The sequence below is a fragment of the Phacochoerus africanus genome, chromosome 12 (genome assembly GCF_016906955.1).
Source record: "Phacochoerus africanus isolate WHEZ1 chromosome 12, ROS_Pafr_v1, whole genome shotgun sequence".
Taxonomy (NCBI): domain Eukaryota; kingdom Metazoa; phylum Chordata; class Mammalia; order Artiodactyla; family Suidae; genus Phacochoerus; species Phacochoerus africanus.
In genome coordinates, this window is record NC_062555.1 from 60235243 (window position 1) to 60251529 (window position 16287).

Below are 16287 nucleotides of genomic sequence, written 5' to 3' on the forward strand. Positions count from 1 at the left end.
TTCTGAGCAAAGCATTAAAACCAAAATCTATGAGAAAATACAGACCTATAGAGTTCACAAAATTAAAATGTAAAAGTTGCTTTAACTATAAATATGTTAAATTTTTTTAAGAAGTAATATTCAGCTTGAGACCTAGACTTCTAAGCATAGCTGACTTTTGGTTCTTTCTCAAGGTGACTTTGCACCTAGCCTGCTTATAGGCAGTTGTAAGAAATACCTTCTTTTGCAAATTCCCATGTTTCTTTCTTAAAACTGTGACTTGATTTTAATTTTTAGCAGCATAATTCTTCAACTTGAGGTCACTTTTCTTTTTCTGCTTTTATTATATTCTAAAGGGAAAGTCTAATTTGAAGGTCATATTCGATTAGTTCCTTCTCCTGAGTGTCAGCCTTTGCATTTCATGTTCCGCCTTCCCAGCCTGCTAATTTATACTTTATGAGCAACTTATAGCAGTGTTTTCTTTCTTTTCCTTTCTTTCCTTCCTTTCCTCTACTCTATTTTCCTCCCTCCACTTTCTTCCTTTCTTTCCCTCCTTCTTTTCTTCTTTCTTTCCTTCTTTCCTTCTCTCTTTCTTTCTCTTTTCCTTCCTTCCTTTCTTTCTCTCTTTCTCTTTTCTTTCTTTCTTTCTTTCTTTCTCTCTTTCTTTTTCTTTCTTTCTTTCTTTCTTTCTTTCTTTTCTTTCTTTCTTTCGCTTCCTTCCTTCCTTCCTTCTTTCTTTTCTTTTCTTTTACCATCCTGAGGTTTACTTTCCTATCATCTATAATAAAAGATCCGCATCACATGTCAGCATAGCTTTCTCAACCTGCAGTATCCAATATCTTTGCTGTTAAGGTCTGTGCACCAACCTTTGCTAAGCTGATAACAGAAGCCTGTGACCCTTATTATGTGATACATGATGTGTTGTGCTAGACATGCTCTCCTCGGTTGTCCCCTTTCTCAAGGTCCTGAGTGTCACGTAAACTGCTTGGCAAAATGCCTGGTACACCATATACAACCTTTCTCTTCTTTTCAGTAAGACCCGCCCAATGAAATATGGGATACTGATATAATACAAGGAGAATCTTGAATCTATTCTTCAAAAAGCAGGGAATCACTGAAAAATACTTTGGTTCATTTTAACTATAGTTCTCGCGTACTGCCTGTGTCATGTCTTACAAATGATTGCAACACACCAGTGTGGGTGTGACAGGTTGGGAACTACTGCCCTAGTACATTACTAGCCATGTTCTGCTTAGAAGAGTATGAAACACTCAAATATATGGTACAATCTAGAGCTTTGACAAGCCTGTTGAAAGGGCAGAAATTTGCTAAGTATGTTCAATGATGCCTACACATACTTTCTCCATGTTATGCCTAGGGATATTTGCATATCTGATTGCTTCCTCTCTTAACATTGACTCATGCTATTCTCAAAAGCTGCTCTTGATAAGCACTGCACCCTTACTTGTGGAAACAATGGCCATGAGATTCAGTGTACAACAGAAATTCTCATTGCTTAGTCTAGAACATCAGTTAAAATGCATATAAAAAAGAATAAAATTATAGTCAGCATACTGATAGTACCTCTCCGCAACTTTTGTGATAACATAGCAAAATAAAGCATTTTAAAATTAAACATAAATAAGAAAAAATTAGGCAAAAATTCTGATATCTAAATAGCCTTAAGCATATGTCATACAAACTAGTACTTATTTAATTTTGACATGGTTTTATCAATGTAAGTATATATTAAACTTAGCATACATTTTCTTCCATTTAGAATCTTAACATTTTCCTCATTTCTCTTTTTATTCAACAGATGACCAGAAGAATTTCTGCAGCACTAGTGATAATTAAGAAATGGGCCAGATCCTTGTCTATGTGGTGGTAGCATCTCATGGTGATAACCAGAGACTTTGGGTGACTCACTTGCACAGGTTATTTTTATTTGTAAGTTATTACTTCACTGCACTAAGTAGGAACCTAGTACCCTGATTAAGTGAATGTAAATCTAAAATACACCTCCTTTATTACTCAAAAGTGTCCATGCGCCATACTTCGATGATTGATTATTCAATGATTTCTGATGATATTATTATACATGGTGATGAGGGTAGTGGCTGATTGGTGTGTCATGTGTTCTTTCCAGACTATCTCCAGTTATTTGGCCTTTGCAGGTGCATTGTGCCTCTGCACCATGACTCAGAGGGCCAAGATCGCTCTGGATTTAAGAAACAAGGTTGAATGGAAGTGAGACTCTTTTCTTTCTCTGCCAAACTTCTTATTCTGAAGTTCATGGGTCTGGAAGCATCACAGGGAATATGCAGAATTTCCTCCTGCATTTTCCTACAGCGGGGCACCCTGAAAGGTCCAACTCTTCTAACAGCACAGCTATAGGTCTAATGACAAACCCAGGGGGATTCCAAAACTGACCAGAGGAGGCCTCTCTCAGTTTGGCAAAGAGAATGTAGTCTTGGTGGCTACATCCTTGAATGGCCCATTCAAAAGTTGACCATTGAAAAAGCAGTAGAACAAAAGGATTAAATGGTAGGTCCTATCAGCAACTACAGGAAAAACAAGTACCCAGAGCAACTCCCACACCACCTCATCTGCACCACACATTTAGGCAACATATTTAGGAAGACTATTTAAATAACTGCTGCCCCTTTTCGTTTTGGTTTTTGTCACATTTTTAATTCCAATCAAATTTATACCGAAAACTACAATATGCAAAACACAAAATATGCAAAGTGCCTTTTAAAGAACCAGCTTTCAATAACTATTTGTAGGAAGTAAGATGATTTTGAATAATAAAATATGGAAAATAAAATATGCCATTAAAAAACTCATCTAGTTCTGGGAGGCAGTAAAGCATCCTAATTAAAAGCATAGGCTGGAGCCACCGGATCTGGGGACACCCTGGCTTGTCATCTCTTAAATAGCTCTGTGACCTTGATTGAACAAGTTCCTGTGGCTTTCTGTCATTTCATTTTCCTCATCTGTTAAAATGTAGAAAATGGCATTACTTGCTTCACTGGATGGTATGAGCCTTAGATCAATCAATAAATGTAAAGGATTTCAGTGAATGGTGTACAGTAACACTCTGATATTATTTTCAGAGGTTTTTTCTGCCTCTGCTCTTATTTCCTAAATATCACATTTAAACAAAACAAAGCAAAATTCACAAGCATGGTGCCACACGGCTTCCTAAATGGGACATTTACATGCTAAATTCCATAGGTTTCAGCAGAAATTATTTGGCTCTAAAACTTGACTTTAAAATAAAGACCACTTTAATATGGCAGGCTAACTTCTGATATAGGAACAATAGGTTTCTAGAAGTCCATTTAGAAATATTAAGTCATCTGTTATCACTGAAAGAAGTTTTAGGACAGAGTTCACTTTTTCCCCTGAGCAATTAGAAATGTCTATAAATTACAAAAAATATTATAAAATGATTAATTATAAAAGTTCACTTCCTTTTTTGTCTTTAAAAAATGAGTCTGGAGTAATAAAAGGATATTAGTCATTTGTAGAGAAGTTCTCTTGTCCTGTGCCAAACTTTACCTCTTTTCATTAAATAACTCATCTAAGGTAGCATTAAATATCAGAATAAGCCAGGAGCTAGGAAGCTGAACTATTGGAACTAAATAATCTCATGGGAAATTAATCTGGTTTCACTTAGGGCACTTTTGGCAACGTGGATCAAAAAGCAACCGGCACCATTTTAAAGAGTGCTTTTAATTTTATATGGAGTCAGGTAATTGAAAGATAGAAAGAAACTGACCTAGAAAATAAAGTACGTATTCATATTGCTCCATAATTCCTGAGCCTTTGAATCAAAGGATACCGATGCCTGTACAGATATCTTATTATTCTGAATATTATTCATTTACCATCCTGAATATTATTCATTTGCTACCAGGCTCCCAGTTCCTATAAAACATTTCCTTCATTATGCAGCACTCTACTTTGCAGGCTGGGATAAATCTGAATCATTTGGCTTTTTACTCTAACAAGTCAAAATTCATCATAACTGAATTTCACTCGGATCTCATCAACTGTACAAGTCTCCTTTGACTGTATTAGCTATATATGATGTCCTTCACTAATATACTAATAAAATTAAAGTATGCTTTATTAGAAAAGGATCTTAATATGCCAGTGAAAATCTAAGCCTTGTTCATTATTGATAGCAATTGCTTTCCAGTTTGTCCCTATTCTGCACTTTAAACCAAGATATATCTTCTCTGCCAGGGACACTTGGAAATCATCTTCTGACTTGTCTCCCTGTTTCACTTCCACTTCTGGCCTCCTCTTACCCCCAGCTCCTGTGCCTTTTCTTCATAGCAACCAGATAAATCTTGTATATTTTCAAGTGATGTGTTATTATCCCTCACTATACGCTCTGCTATGGACTGAATATGACCCACTAAATTCTTATGTTGAAGTCCTAATTCCCAATGTTTTGGACTTTGGAGGTGGGGTCTTTGGGAGCTCATGAGGGTGAAGTCCCTGTAAATGAAATTAGTGTCTTTATAAGAAACACAAGAGAGGTCATCTTTCTCTGTAAGCCAGCCATCTGCAAACCAGGAAGAGGTCCACAATAGAAACCAAACCAGGCTGTACCTCGATCTTGAACTTCTCAACCTCCAGAACTACGAGAAATAAACTTCACAGAGTTCCCGCTGTGGCTCAGTGGTAATGAACTCAACTAGTATCATGAGGATGGTAGGTTCAACTCCTGGCCCATTGAGTGGGTTAAGGATCTGGCATTGTCGCAAGCTGCAGGGTAGGTCACAGACACAGCTTGTATCCAGCGTTGCTGGGGCTGTGGTGCAGGCCAGCAGCTGCAGGTCCAATTCAACCCCTAGCCTGGGAACTTCCATATGGCCCTAAAAAGACAAAAAATAAAAATTTAAAAAGAAAAGAAACTCCTGTTATTTGAGCTACCTAGTCCATGGTAATTTGTTACTGCAGCCCAAGCTAAGACACTCTGCAATGACTAATTAGAATTAGAATAAATCTAATCTCTGCACCATCTTTACAAGGCCCTGAAGGAGCTGTTTCCTACCTATCTCTTTGATTGTCTCTCTCGTGCTTATTTTGTTCCAGCTATTCTGGCCTTCAGATACCTTCCGCTTTTGAGATTTTCCATTACTTGGTTTCCTCTGTCCAGAACATTCTTATCCAGGTATTCATAAGAATGGATCTTTTTGGTTGTTCAAATCTAAATTCAAACTTCCTATTTCTCAGAGAGACTTTCTTTCCATCCAATATAAAATAACTCTCTCAGCAGATTATGAGTAGTTATTTATCACAGAAAACTATTTTATTTGCTTCAGAATATTGTACCAGAAGTTGAAGTTTTCGTATATGTGCTTTTTCAATTTGTTTTCTGTCTTTCCCTTCTAGACAGTATGATTTAATAAGTTCATATAAAGAGGACAAGTTTAAACAGACTGGTGCTCACTAAAAATTTTTCATTGTTTTACCAGTTAATATCTTCAAAAGATCTGTTTTTCTTTGGGATGGGCACTTATATCAGACAAGGCCAAGTTAGAAAAGACAAACTACTCTAACATACTTCAAATAGAGTACATTTTATCTAGGGACTTGATATATTGTTTATTTCTCCACATCTACTCTCTCAGTGGATATTACCATTTATTTTATTGTTTTTTTCTTTTTTACAGCCACACCTGTGGCATATGAAAGTTCCCGGGCTAGGGGTCGAATCTGAGCTGCAGATTCTGGCCTAAACCACAGTCATAGCAGTGTGGGATCTGAGCCATGTCTGTGACCTGTGCCGCTTAACCCACTAAGCAAGGCCAGGGCTCGAACCTGCATCCTCATGGATACCAGTCAGAATCTTAACCCACTGAGCCACAGTGGAAACTCCCATTTATTTTATTCTTTAATTTTTTTAATATTAAAAGAAAGAGGTTTTTCCTCACCACAAATCAAGATTAAATTAATTGGACTTTTGGTTACTTTAGAAAATACATGCAAAAAGGTGGGTTCTCAGACCCTTTGTAAGGAATTATCTGTCCATCAGACTCACCAATACTGTGACTAGAGCTGATTCCTTCGATCACAACATATTGGTTGAAAAACCATCTTAGAAATGTTGTAAAATATGGCCTTGTTATACCCATATTAGACATTAAAAGAAAAAAAAGTTGCATATGAAAGAATGGTATCTTGCTGGAAAGCTTCAATTTAAACGGTGGAAAGAATGGGATTCCTCTTCATTGGTTCATGCACATATAAAAATATGACATACTCAGGAAGTTTTTTCAATCTGGGAATAGCCCAAGATTGAAAGCAATTATTGAGAAGTAAGACTTGCCACAGTAACTGAGATCCATTAGAGACATAAGGATACACTACAAAATTAGTTTCTCCTTGGGATTGTGTAACAGGAATTTTTCAATAGTAAGTAACAAAATGACTTTTAGTGGCTCAGGTAAAGTAGGCTCTACCCCTATAGGGGCATTATACTTCCCAACCAACCAACAGATGTACAGTAAGACTTCTCCTCTCTTCTTTGTCCCCGGCCTATAAAAACAGACATGACCATGTTCTCAGGGTTGGCTCTCTCTGATTATCAGGAAGTCACTCCACTGCACTAGCAGCATTTCTTATCTCAATAAACTTAGCTTTCTTTACACCCCACTCTGAGTCTGAACATTCTTTTTCCAACCTGCACATGGACCACAACAACCAGGATTTAAACCCAGCAGTGGCAAATTTGTTTCTTCCTTTTTTTTTTCCCACTCCTGAGACTCCTGTGTGCTAGATTCTTTCTCAGTCTCTCTCCCCCTATTGCAAAAGATGGCCTCCAATAGCCAAAATCTAGCCTCCAAAAGCCCAGATCTAGTCCACACTGAAGAAACACAGAAAAAAAGAGAAAGCTTCTTATAAACCTTGCATCAAATACTGGAAATGACAATTCCTGGCCCTGCTTGGGTCATCTATGGAAGTGGTAAAAGAAAGCCAGGGAGACAGTCAAACCTAGCAAGACAGTTTGGAGTACGGGAAAGCAATTCCTCTACAAAACCTGAATGTCAGACTGAGTATAATTCCCCAATGCTATGAACACGATGCTTTCCAGTAGACCTCTCTGGAGACAGCCTAGAGTACAAAAGCAATGCTACACTTAACTGCCGCCCTCTAGTTAGAAAACCCTATAATCAACAAAAGCAAAACATCAGATATTAAGACTTAAGACCAGCGTTTCCATTTCAAAAGCTGTTTGCAGAAACATGGCTAAAAGCTAGTTCAGTTGACTAGGTAACTGAACTAGCTGACTATTACAGTCAGGGTTTAACACTTGAATTTTGAAAGACAAAAACATTCAGTCTATAGCACTGACTGCCCAGCTGGTGAAGAGCTAATCATATGCCAATGCTGTCACTGAATTGGAGAAACAGCATTTTGTTAGCAAGTGACCAAGATCTGCTTCCATTCTCTCGAAAGGTTCGTTGGATTTTCCATTTCATAATTGCTTCCATGTGTAGCAAATAACTATTGACTAGTGTGTCCTCTCCAACTGCATTATCTATGTGATAAAATGTCAGCCTTTTTAAGATTATGGTTATTATTCACTACCCTGGACAAAATTTAGCATAAGCAATAGGCTAATCTATTGAATATTCACACAGTGTATATAAAGACAAGGAAAAAAAATCCCAAATTTTCTCATGATCTGCATTTACGCACAGGTATTTGAACTGTTAAAAATGAATCAGTATTGTTTTTACTGGTTTATCTTTAGGAAAATGGACAATTACATAGAATCAGTACAAATTCTCCACTTTATATACAAGTTTTTATTTTTACTTGATAAGAACTCTCTTCCCTAACAATGGCTAGAATTGATAAGGTCTTTTATCCTTTCTCTCTTTTTCTTATGCTCCTCCTTAGACTTCTTTGGGTACTGCAGAAAACCTCAGAAACAGTGCTGGATAAAGGATATCAGGTTTTTGAAATCAGTTTTTTTGTTAATTGTTTAATCATGGAGAAGTTACTTTGAGTCTCAGTTTAGAAAAAGATACTACCTCATTAGATGACTGTGATATTTAAAACTGATAACATATACAAAGTTACAATACATAGAAAAGAGGAATCACTTCATAATAGCAGGCATTACTTACAAGGGATAATGTTTGAAATAAAGACAAAAATTTCAATTATATTTATCCCAATGACAAATGACTGTATAATTTCAAGGTAATAACATTATGTGCTGTGTTTGGATAGGTGATGTTTTAATTAGAAATCAAGATTTCAAAATCAGTTCCTGATGATTGAAAAGCTCACTGATCTTTCGTACAAGAAGTATAGGAGTTCCTGTGGTGGCGCAGTGGTTAACGAATCTGACTAGGAACCATGAGGTTGCAGGTTCGATCCTTGGGTTAAGAATCCGGCATTGCTGTGAGCTGTGGTGTAGGTCGCAGACGCGGCTCGGATCCCGTGTTGCTCTGGCACAGGCCGGTGGCTACAGCTCCCATTAAACCCCTAGCCTGGGAACCTCCATTTGCCTCTGGAGCTGCCCAAGAAATGGCAAAAAAAAGAAAAGAAAAAAAGAAAAAGAAGTATAAATGCAACAACTTGGTTCTTAAAGATTTACATTTGGTGCACATTCTCATTAAATTAGTTAAATATAAAGCAGGGATGTTGATTTTAATGTGAGCTGATATGTACCCATAATCTTAAATGGCTTTGCCTTCACTTTAGGGAAGAAAATTCTCTCCATTACTATCCCTCGCATCACATTTCTTCATTGTCCTTATCTTAGTTGTAATTAGAAGATGCATGTAGAATCTACCCAGACTTTTTTCTCTAGATAATGTTTTAAATAGCAGGCGCCATAATTGAGTTCAGGTGGCAGCCATGAATGAGCTAAATCTTGAATGAGATTAAGATGAATGATAGCACTGCTTGCCAAAGTCCCACTGCCCCAGAAAGAAATGAGAAATTAATAGAATCAGGATTGGTGTTGTCTGGCTATGGAAAAAAAAAAGTTTAAACACGTGCTCAGAATATTTCAGTGAAAGACAAATCTTCCTTCTGTACCTTTAATACTCCCATGCTCTTGGGATCCACCATGTAGAACCAGAACCGAACAGTACACATTCCAAGGCTTGCTGGGAAGTGTTGGGAAGTAGTGATTCTTGCAGTATATCCTTCTTTGGGGCCAGACGAGTTGACATAGAGGAAGTTTTGGCCACTACCTTGAAATAGATAAATATATATTTTTATTTAGTGAAATGGTAGAGTTTCTTGGATGAGGGAGAATATATTTAAACCACATGCAAAATTCATTTTCCCCGAATACACATACATGCACACACACAAAATTAAACACAACTCCTTTTCTTTTTGTCAGTTATATATCAAAAACATTTAATTCTTTGAATAAAAGTTTAAAGAGTGTCACTATGCTTATGTGATTCACAAAATTCACCTTGATATGTGACTTGTTTATAAAGTGATCAAATACATGTGTTGACTTAGAAAGTGTATTCCTTCTCTCCTAAGTTGCTCAAAGCTACCTGTCAGTTTCAAGTAAATAAAATATTTTGCATGTTGCATCAAGAGCAGGAACCAAGGTGTTCAGGGCTGATTGATAATGTATCTCATTTTTGGTTGTTCTTGATTCCAGTGCGACCAAACTAGCAACAAATGGCAGGAAGGAACTGCAAAGTGAAATGTTATTCTGAAAATCACCACATTATTTTTCCAAGCAATAGATAACTTCTATTCTCCGCAACTGCATGAGTATGTGAAAGATCTCTCCATTTAAACACAATTGGATTTTTCTTTTTCTGCAGACATCATCAAAATTCATCGTAGTTAGTATTCCCTTCATGGTTTTTACTGGGAAAAAATGATACACACACACACGCATAGATAGATATACATAAACACTTTCTTAGATTAAATACTTCCTTGCATTTCTAAACTGAGGCTATTAAAATATTTTCTAATTAAAGGCATTTTTTCCTGTGGCCTTTAAGTATTGTTACCGGTGTATATGTTTGAAAATTGTAAGTCGTGAGTTAACAGTATGACTTTTCCAGAATGTCATATAGTTGGAATTATATAATATATAGCCTTTTTAGATTAGCTGCTTTCACGTAGCAATATGCACCATTTAAGATTCCTCCACAGGTGTCTTCTAAGCTTTAGCAAATATGAATAATGTTCTTATAAGCTTCAGTGTGTAAGTTTTTATGTGGACAGAAGTTTTTGAAGCATGTGTGAGTATACCAAGGTAACCACAGCTAGACATTACAGTAAGACTATGTTTACTTTTATAAGAAGTGGACAACCTGTCTTCCAAAGTTGGCTGTACCATTTTTTCGGTGGCACAAGCAATGAATGCGAGTTCCTGTTCACTTTCATTCTCATGCGCATTTGACACTGTCAGTGATTGCAATGGGTATGTGCAGTTGTTCCTTTAGCAATCTGAGTTTGAATTGCACGAGTTCACTTACATGCTACAGTACTACACAGTTTGTGGTTGAAGAATCCTGGATATTGGAGGGCCGATTATCAGTTATACTCAGATTTACCCCTGTGTTGGTCAAGGGTCAACTGTAGTGGTATCTAATTTTCATTTAAATTGCATTTCCCTGATGATATATTTGCCAAGTATTCTTCAGTTCTTTGGTAAGGAATCTGTTCAGATCTTTTGTCCACTTATTGATTGTTTTCTTTTTGTTAACTTGTTTTCCATCTTGTCTCACTGAATTTTTCTTTTTTGAATTTTTAAGAGTTTTTAATTAAAGCTTGGTTGATTTACAATGCTCTGTCAATTTCTGCTGTATAGCAAAGTGACCCAGTCATCCATATATGCACATTCTTTTTCTCATGTTATCTTCCATCATGTTCTATCACAAGAGATTGGGTACAGTTTCCCGTGCTGTACAGTAGCACCTCACTGCTTATCTATTCTAAATATAATAGCTTGCATCTACTAAACCCAAACTCCCAGTCCATCCCACCCCACTCTCAGGCCTTTGCAAGCACAAGTCTGTTCTTCATGTTTGAGAGTCTGTTTCCATTCTTCAGATAGGTTCATTTGTGCCACATTTTAGATTTCACATGTAAGTGATATCATATGGTATTTGTGTTTCTCTTTCTGACTTACCTCACTATGAGAATCTCTAGTCACATTCATGTTGCTGCAAATGGCACTACTCCATTCTTTTTTATGGCTGAGTAGTACTCCATTGCATATATGTACCACTTCTTCTTAATCCATTCATCTGTTGATGGCTAGGTTGTTTCCATGTCTTGGCTATTGCCAATAGTGTTTTCTTACTGTTAAGATTTAGGTGCATTATTTTATATTTTGGACACTAGTCTTTTCTTAGATGAGTTTGCAAAAATTTTCTCCTAGGCTGTGATCTTTTATTTTTCTTCATATTGTCTTATGGAGAGCAAAAGATTTTAATGGAGTCCAATTTACAATTTTTTTAAATTCATTGCATGTTTTTGGTGTTTTATCTGAAAACTCATCACCAAACCCAAAGTTACCTAAATGCTCTTCTATTTTGTTCCACTTACATTTAGATCTATGATTAATTTTCATGAAAACTTTAAGCTGTGTCTAGCGTTTTTTTTTGGTTGTTGTTGTTCTTTGAGGGGATTTTTGGCATGCAATGTAGTTTTCCAGCACTGTTTCTTGAAGAAGCAATCCTTTCTTCATTGAATTGTCTTTGTTCCTTTGTCAAATATCAGTTGACCTTGTTTGTGTGGGTCGAGTTCTTGGCTCTCTCTTCTGTTCCATTGATCTATTTGTATATTCTTTTGACAATACCACACTGTCTTGATTTATAGTAATTGCCTTACTAGCTTTATAGTAAGTCTTAAAGTCAGGTGGTATAAATCATCCAATTTTGTTCTTATACATCAACACTGGCTCGGCTATTCTCTCCATATAAAATTTAGAATCAGGAGTTCCCATCGTGGCTCAGTGGAAACAAATCCAACTAGGCACCAAGAGGTTGCAGGTTCGATCCCCGGCCTGGCTCAGTAGGTTAAAGATCTGGTGTTGCCTGAGCTGTGGTGTAGGTTTCAGACGCAGCTCAGATCTCACGTTGCTGTGGCTATAGTGTAGGCAGGCAGTAACAGCTCCGATTAGACCCCTAGCCTGGGAATCTCTGTATGCCACAGGTGCGGCCCTCAAAAGACAAAAAAGAAAAAAAAATTAGAATCTGTTGTTATCTACAAAATAGCATGCTGGGATTCTGAGTGGAAGTTAAATGTACACATCAATTTGGGAAGAAGTGACATCTTCAAAATACTGAGTCTTCCTATCTATGATCATGGAATATCTCTTCATTCATTTGTATCTACTTTTATTTCTCACATCAGAATTTTTTTTCTCATGTAGAACCAGTACCTAGATTTATACCTGAGTATCTCTTTTTTGTATTAATGTAAATTTTATTGTTTTTTTAATTTCAACTCCCAATTGTTCATTGTTGGTATAGAGTAAAGCAAATGACTTTTGTTTATTAACCTTGTGTCCTGCAATATTGTATTTGTTTATTAGTTACAAGAGTATTTTGGTTGCACAATTGAGATTTTTTAAGAAGATAATCATGTCACCTGTGAATAAAGACAATTTTATTTCCTCTTTCCTAATGTGTATGCCTTTTGTTTTCCTCATTTGTCTTATTGCATTTGTTAGGACTTCCAGAATGATAGAGAATAGGAGTGGTGTGAGCAGACATCCTTACCTTGTTCCTGATCCTAGCAGAAAAATATTCAGTTTCTCACCATGAAGCATGATGTTTATAAAAAAAAAAAAAGAAAAAGAAAAAAAGAAAAGAAAAGAATGACGCTAGCTGTAGATTTTCTGGGATGTTCTTTTCTGCTTTCTTGAGGCATAATTGACAATATAATTATAATATATTTAAAGTGTACAATGTGATAGTTTGACACACATTCTGAAAGGATTTCCCAGTTGTGTTTTAACACATCCATCATTTACTTTGTGTGTGAATGCTTAAGACCTACCCATAGGAAATCTCAAGTATACAACACAGTATTATGAATGATTGTCACCAAGAAAATATGGAACATGTCACAAACTTGTCGTACATTCTAATCTTCTCGGCACATTCTAATGTTAGTAGGTTCTCAGAAGTGAGCAGTATAGATATTCTTTATCAAATTGGGAAAGTTCACCTCAGTTACTAATTTACTGAGGGATTTTATCACAAATGGTTATTTCTGTCAAATGCTTTTCTTCATTTATTGATTTGATCAAATGATTTTTATGCTTTACTCAGTTGATGGGAGGGGTTTCGCCAATTGATTTTCAAATATTGAACCATTCTGGCAAGCCTAGAATAATTCCCACTTGGCTGTGCTGCATAACTTTCTCTTCATTGTTAGAGCGAATATTTTCTTGAGGATTTCTGTATATATGTTGATGAGAGATGTGGATATGTAGTTTTCCTTTCTTGTAATGTCTTTTTTTTTTTTTTTTGGCTTTGGTATTAGGATATTGCTAGTCTTATCATATGTTGCCTTTGCTTCCATATTCTGGAAGAAATTTTACAGAGTTAGAATAAGTTCTTTAAATTTGGGGAGAATTAATTAGTGAATTTATTTAGGCCTAGTACTTGCTGTTTTGGAAGGTTTTAAATTATTTATTCAATTTATTTAATACATAAATGCTCATTAAAATTATTTCTTCTTGTGTGAGTTTACTAAGTTGTGTCGGAAGAAATTGGTCCATTTACTTCTCTCAATTTGTGAGCACGTAATTGTTCCTAATATTCCTCTATTTCCTTTTTTTTTTGTCCATGGATTAGTAATAATGGTCTTCATTTTATTTTTGATAGTAGTCATTTGTTTTTTCCCTTTTTTTTTTTTTTTTTGGTCTTTTGTCCTTTTAGGGCCATACCCATGGCACATAGAAGTTCCCGGGCTAGGGTCCTAATTGGAGCTACAGCTGCAGGCCTACGCTGCAGCAATGCCAGATCAGAGCCACATTTGCAACCTACGCCACAACTCATGGCAACGCCAGATCCTTAACCCACTGAGCAAGGCCAGGAATCAAACCTGCAACCTCATGGTTCCCAGCTGGATTCGTTTCCACTGCCCCATGACAGGAACTCCTTCCCTTTGTTTTTTTAGTTAACCTGGCCAGAGGTTTTCAATTTCATTGATCTTTTCAAAGAACCAGCTTTTGGTTTTGTTGATTTTCTCTATGGATTTCCTACTTTCAGTTTCATTAATTTCTGCTTTAATTTTGCTTAGTGCTTTTCTTCTGCTTGCCTTGGATTCAAGTTACTCTTCATTTTACAGTTTTCTAAAGTGGAAACTTAAATTATTGATTTTTCTTCTCAATGTATGCATTCAAAGCAAAAATTTCCCTCTAAGCACTGCTTTCCCTCAATTCCATAAATTTTAATAAGCTGTACTTTTTTTTCATTTAATTCAAAATATTTGAACATTTCTTTTGAGATTTCTTCTTTGATCTATATGCTATTTAGAAGGCTACAATCTAATTTTCAAGTATTCTCTGGTTTTTCAGTTATATTTCTCTTACTGATTTCTACCTTAATTTGTTGTAGTCTATGATCAGACACTGTGTGATTTCTATTCTTTAAATTTGTTAAGGTGTGTTTTATGGCCCCAAATGTGATATATCTTAGTGAATGTTTCATGTGAGTTTGGGAAGAATGTATATTCTGCTGCTGTTGGATGAAGATGAAGTAGTCTATAGATGTCAATTATATCCAGTTGATTGATGGTGCTGTTAAATCATGTCCTTACAGATTTTTATCTTCTGACTCTAGTACTGATAAAGGGTGTTAAAGTCTCTAGCTAACATAGTGGATTCATCTATTTCTCCTTAAAATGCTATTAGGCTTTTGCTTATGTATTTTCACGTTCTGAAGTTAGATGCTTATATAATAAGGACTGTTTTATCTTCATAATGACCCCTTTGTCATTATATAATCCTCCTCTTTATCTCTGATGATGCTCTTTGCCCTGAACTCTTTTTTTGTGTGAAATAGAGCTATTCCCATTTTCTTTTGATTAATCTTAACATAGTATATTTTACTCCATCCCTTTACTTTCAATCTCTCTATAGTAAAAATCTATTTCTTATTGGCAATATACACTTGGGCCTTTGCTTTTTAAATCTACTCTTTCTCTGTCCTTTAATTGGTGAATTTAGACTAACAACATTTGAAGTGATTATTGACATGGCTGGATTAACATCACCGTAACTGTTACTATTCATGATTCTTCTTTGCTTCTTTTTTCTTCTTTCACTCCTTTTCTGTCTTCTTTAGCTTTAATTAAGCATTTCATATGATTTCATTTTTTATTGTCTCAGCTTATCGATTACACAATTTAAAACAAACTTCTTTTTATAGGTTGACTTTGGGTTTGTGACATACTTTATAACCAACTCAAGTCCTCTTTCAAATATCACTATACCACTTCATGGGTAGTACAAGGCTATAACAGACTATTCCCCATTATTCTGTCCCATCCCTCATGACATTGATGGGTATTTCTTCCCTTGGGTTAGTTAGGTTCTGGTAAAATAGTTTCTCGTGAGGGCAGGTGTTATTACTAAGAACAGAATGCTCTGGGTAAATCTGAAAATGGCTACTTTTCCCCTCCACCTGCTGAAAGCAGAGAGGAGGTCTCTCTGATCTTCATTGTGAGAAATGGGAGAGCCCATGAAGTTAAAACTTACAGAAGTGTGGGGCTCCCTAACACTGAATCCCCCAGAATTTCTTTTTTTTTTCTTTTCCAAATGTGTCCACATTGAGCCTGCAGCCACTCATCAGTTATAGTTTAGGATCTCCTACCCCAGTTTTGATTCCTGCAATGGTATCTGTGTGTGGGCTTCTGTCCCAAAAGCTGTGATTCTCTTTCTCCTGTTTGTCTCCAATTTGGAGGCAGTAGTTTGCCTCTGACCTTAATTCACTAACAGATCTAAAAAGAGTTGTTGATTTTTAGTTTATTCACTTTTATTACTAGTTATAAGAAGGGGAATAGCTACTTCCAAATGACTTACATGTCAGACCAGAAACTGAAAGTGACTTGCATCTATTTAAACAAACAAACAAACATTCCTTACTGAAATTATTTCTCTTTGCCTGGAACCCTTATAAAGTCTGGAAAAATAAAGAAAAAAAATCCATTTTTTTTTTAATGGCTGCCCCTGTGGCATATGAAAGTTCCCAGGACAGGGATTGAATCTGAGCCACAGCCATGGGAATGCTGAATTTTTAACTCACTGTGCTGGACTGG

The 16287-nt window shown here is 36.1% G+C and overlaps 1 protein-coding gene across 1 annotated transcript in view; it reads right to left on the reverse strand.

Annotated features, from left to right (window-relative positions):
* The window catches only part of MALRD1 (MAM and LDL receptor class A domain containing 1), a 600618-nt gene that overhangs the window by 152039 nt on the left and 432292 nt on the right, over positions 1 to 16287 (reverse strand). The window contains exon 33 of the mRNA XM_047755391.1: positions 9061 to 9218. Within this exon, the coding sequence (XP_047611347.1) occupies positions 9061 to 9218 (158 nt within the window). The remainder of the gene's footprint in view (positions 1 to 9060; positions 9219 to 16287) is intronic.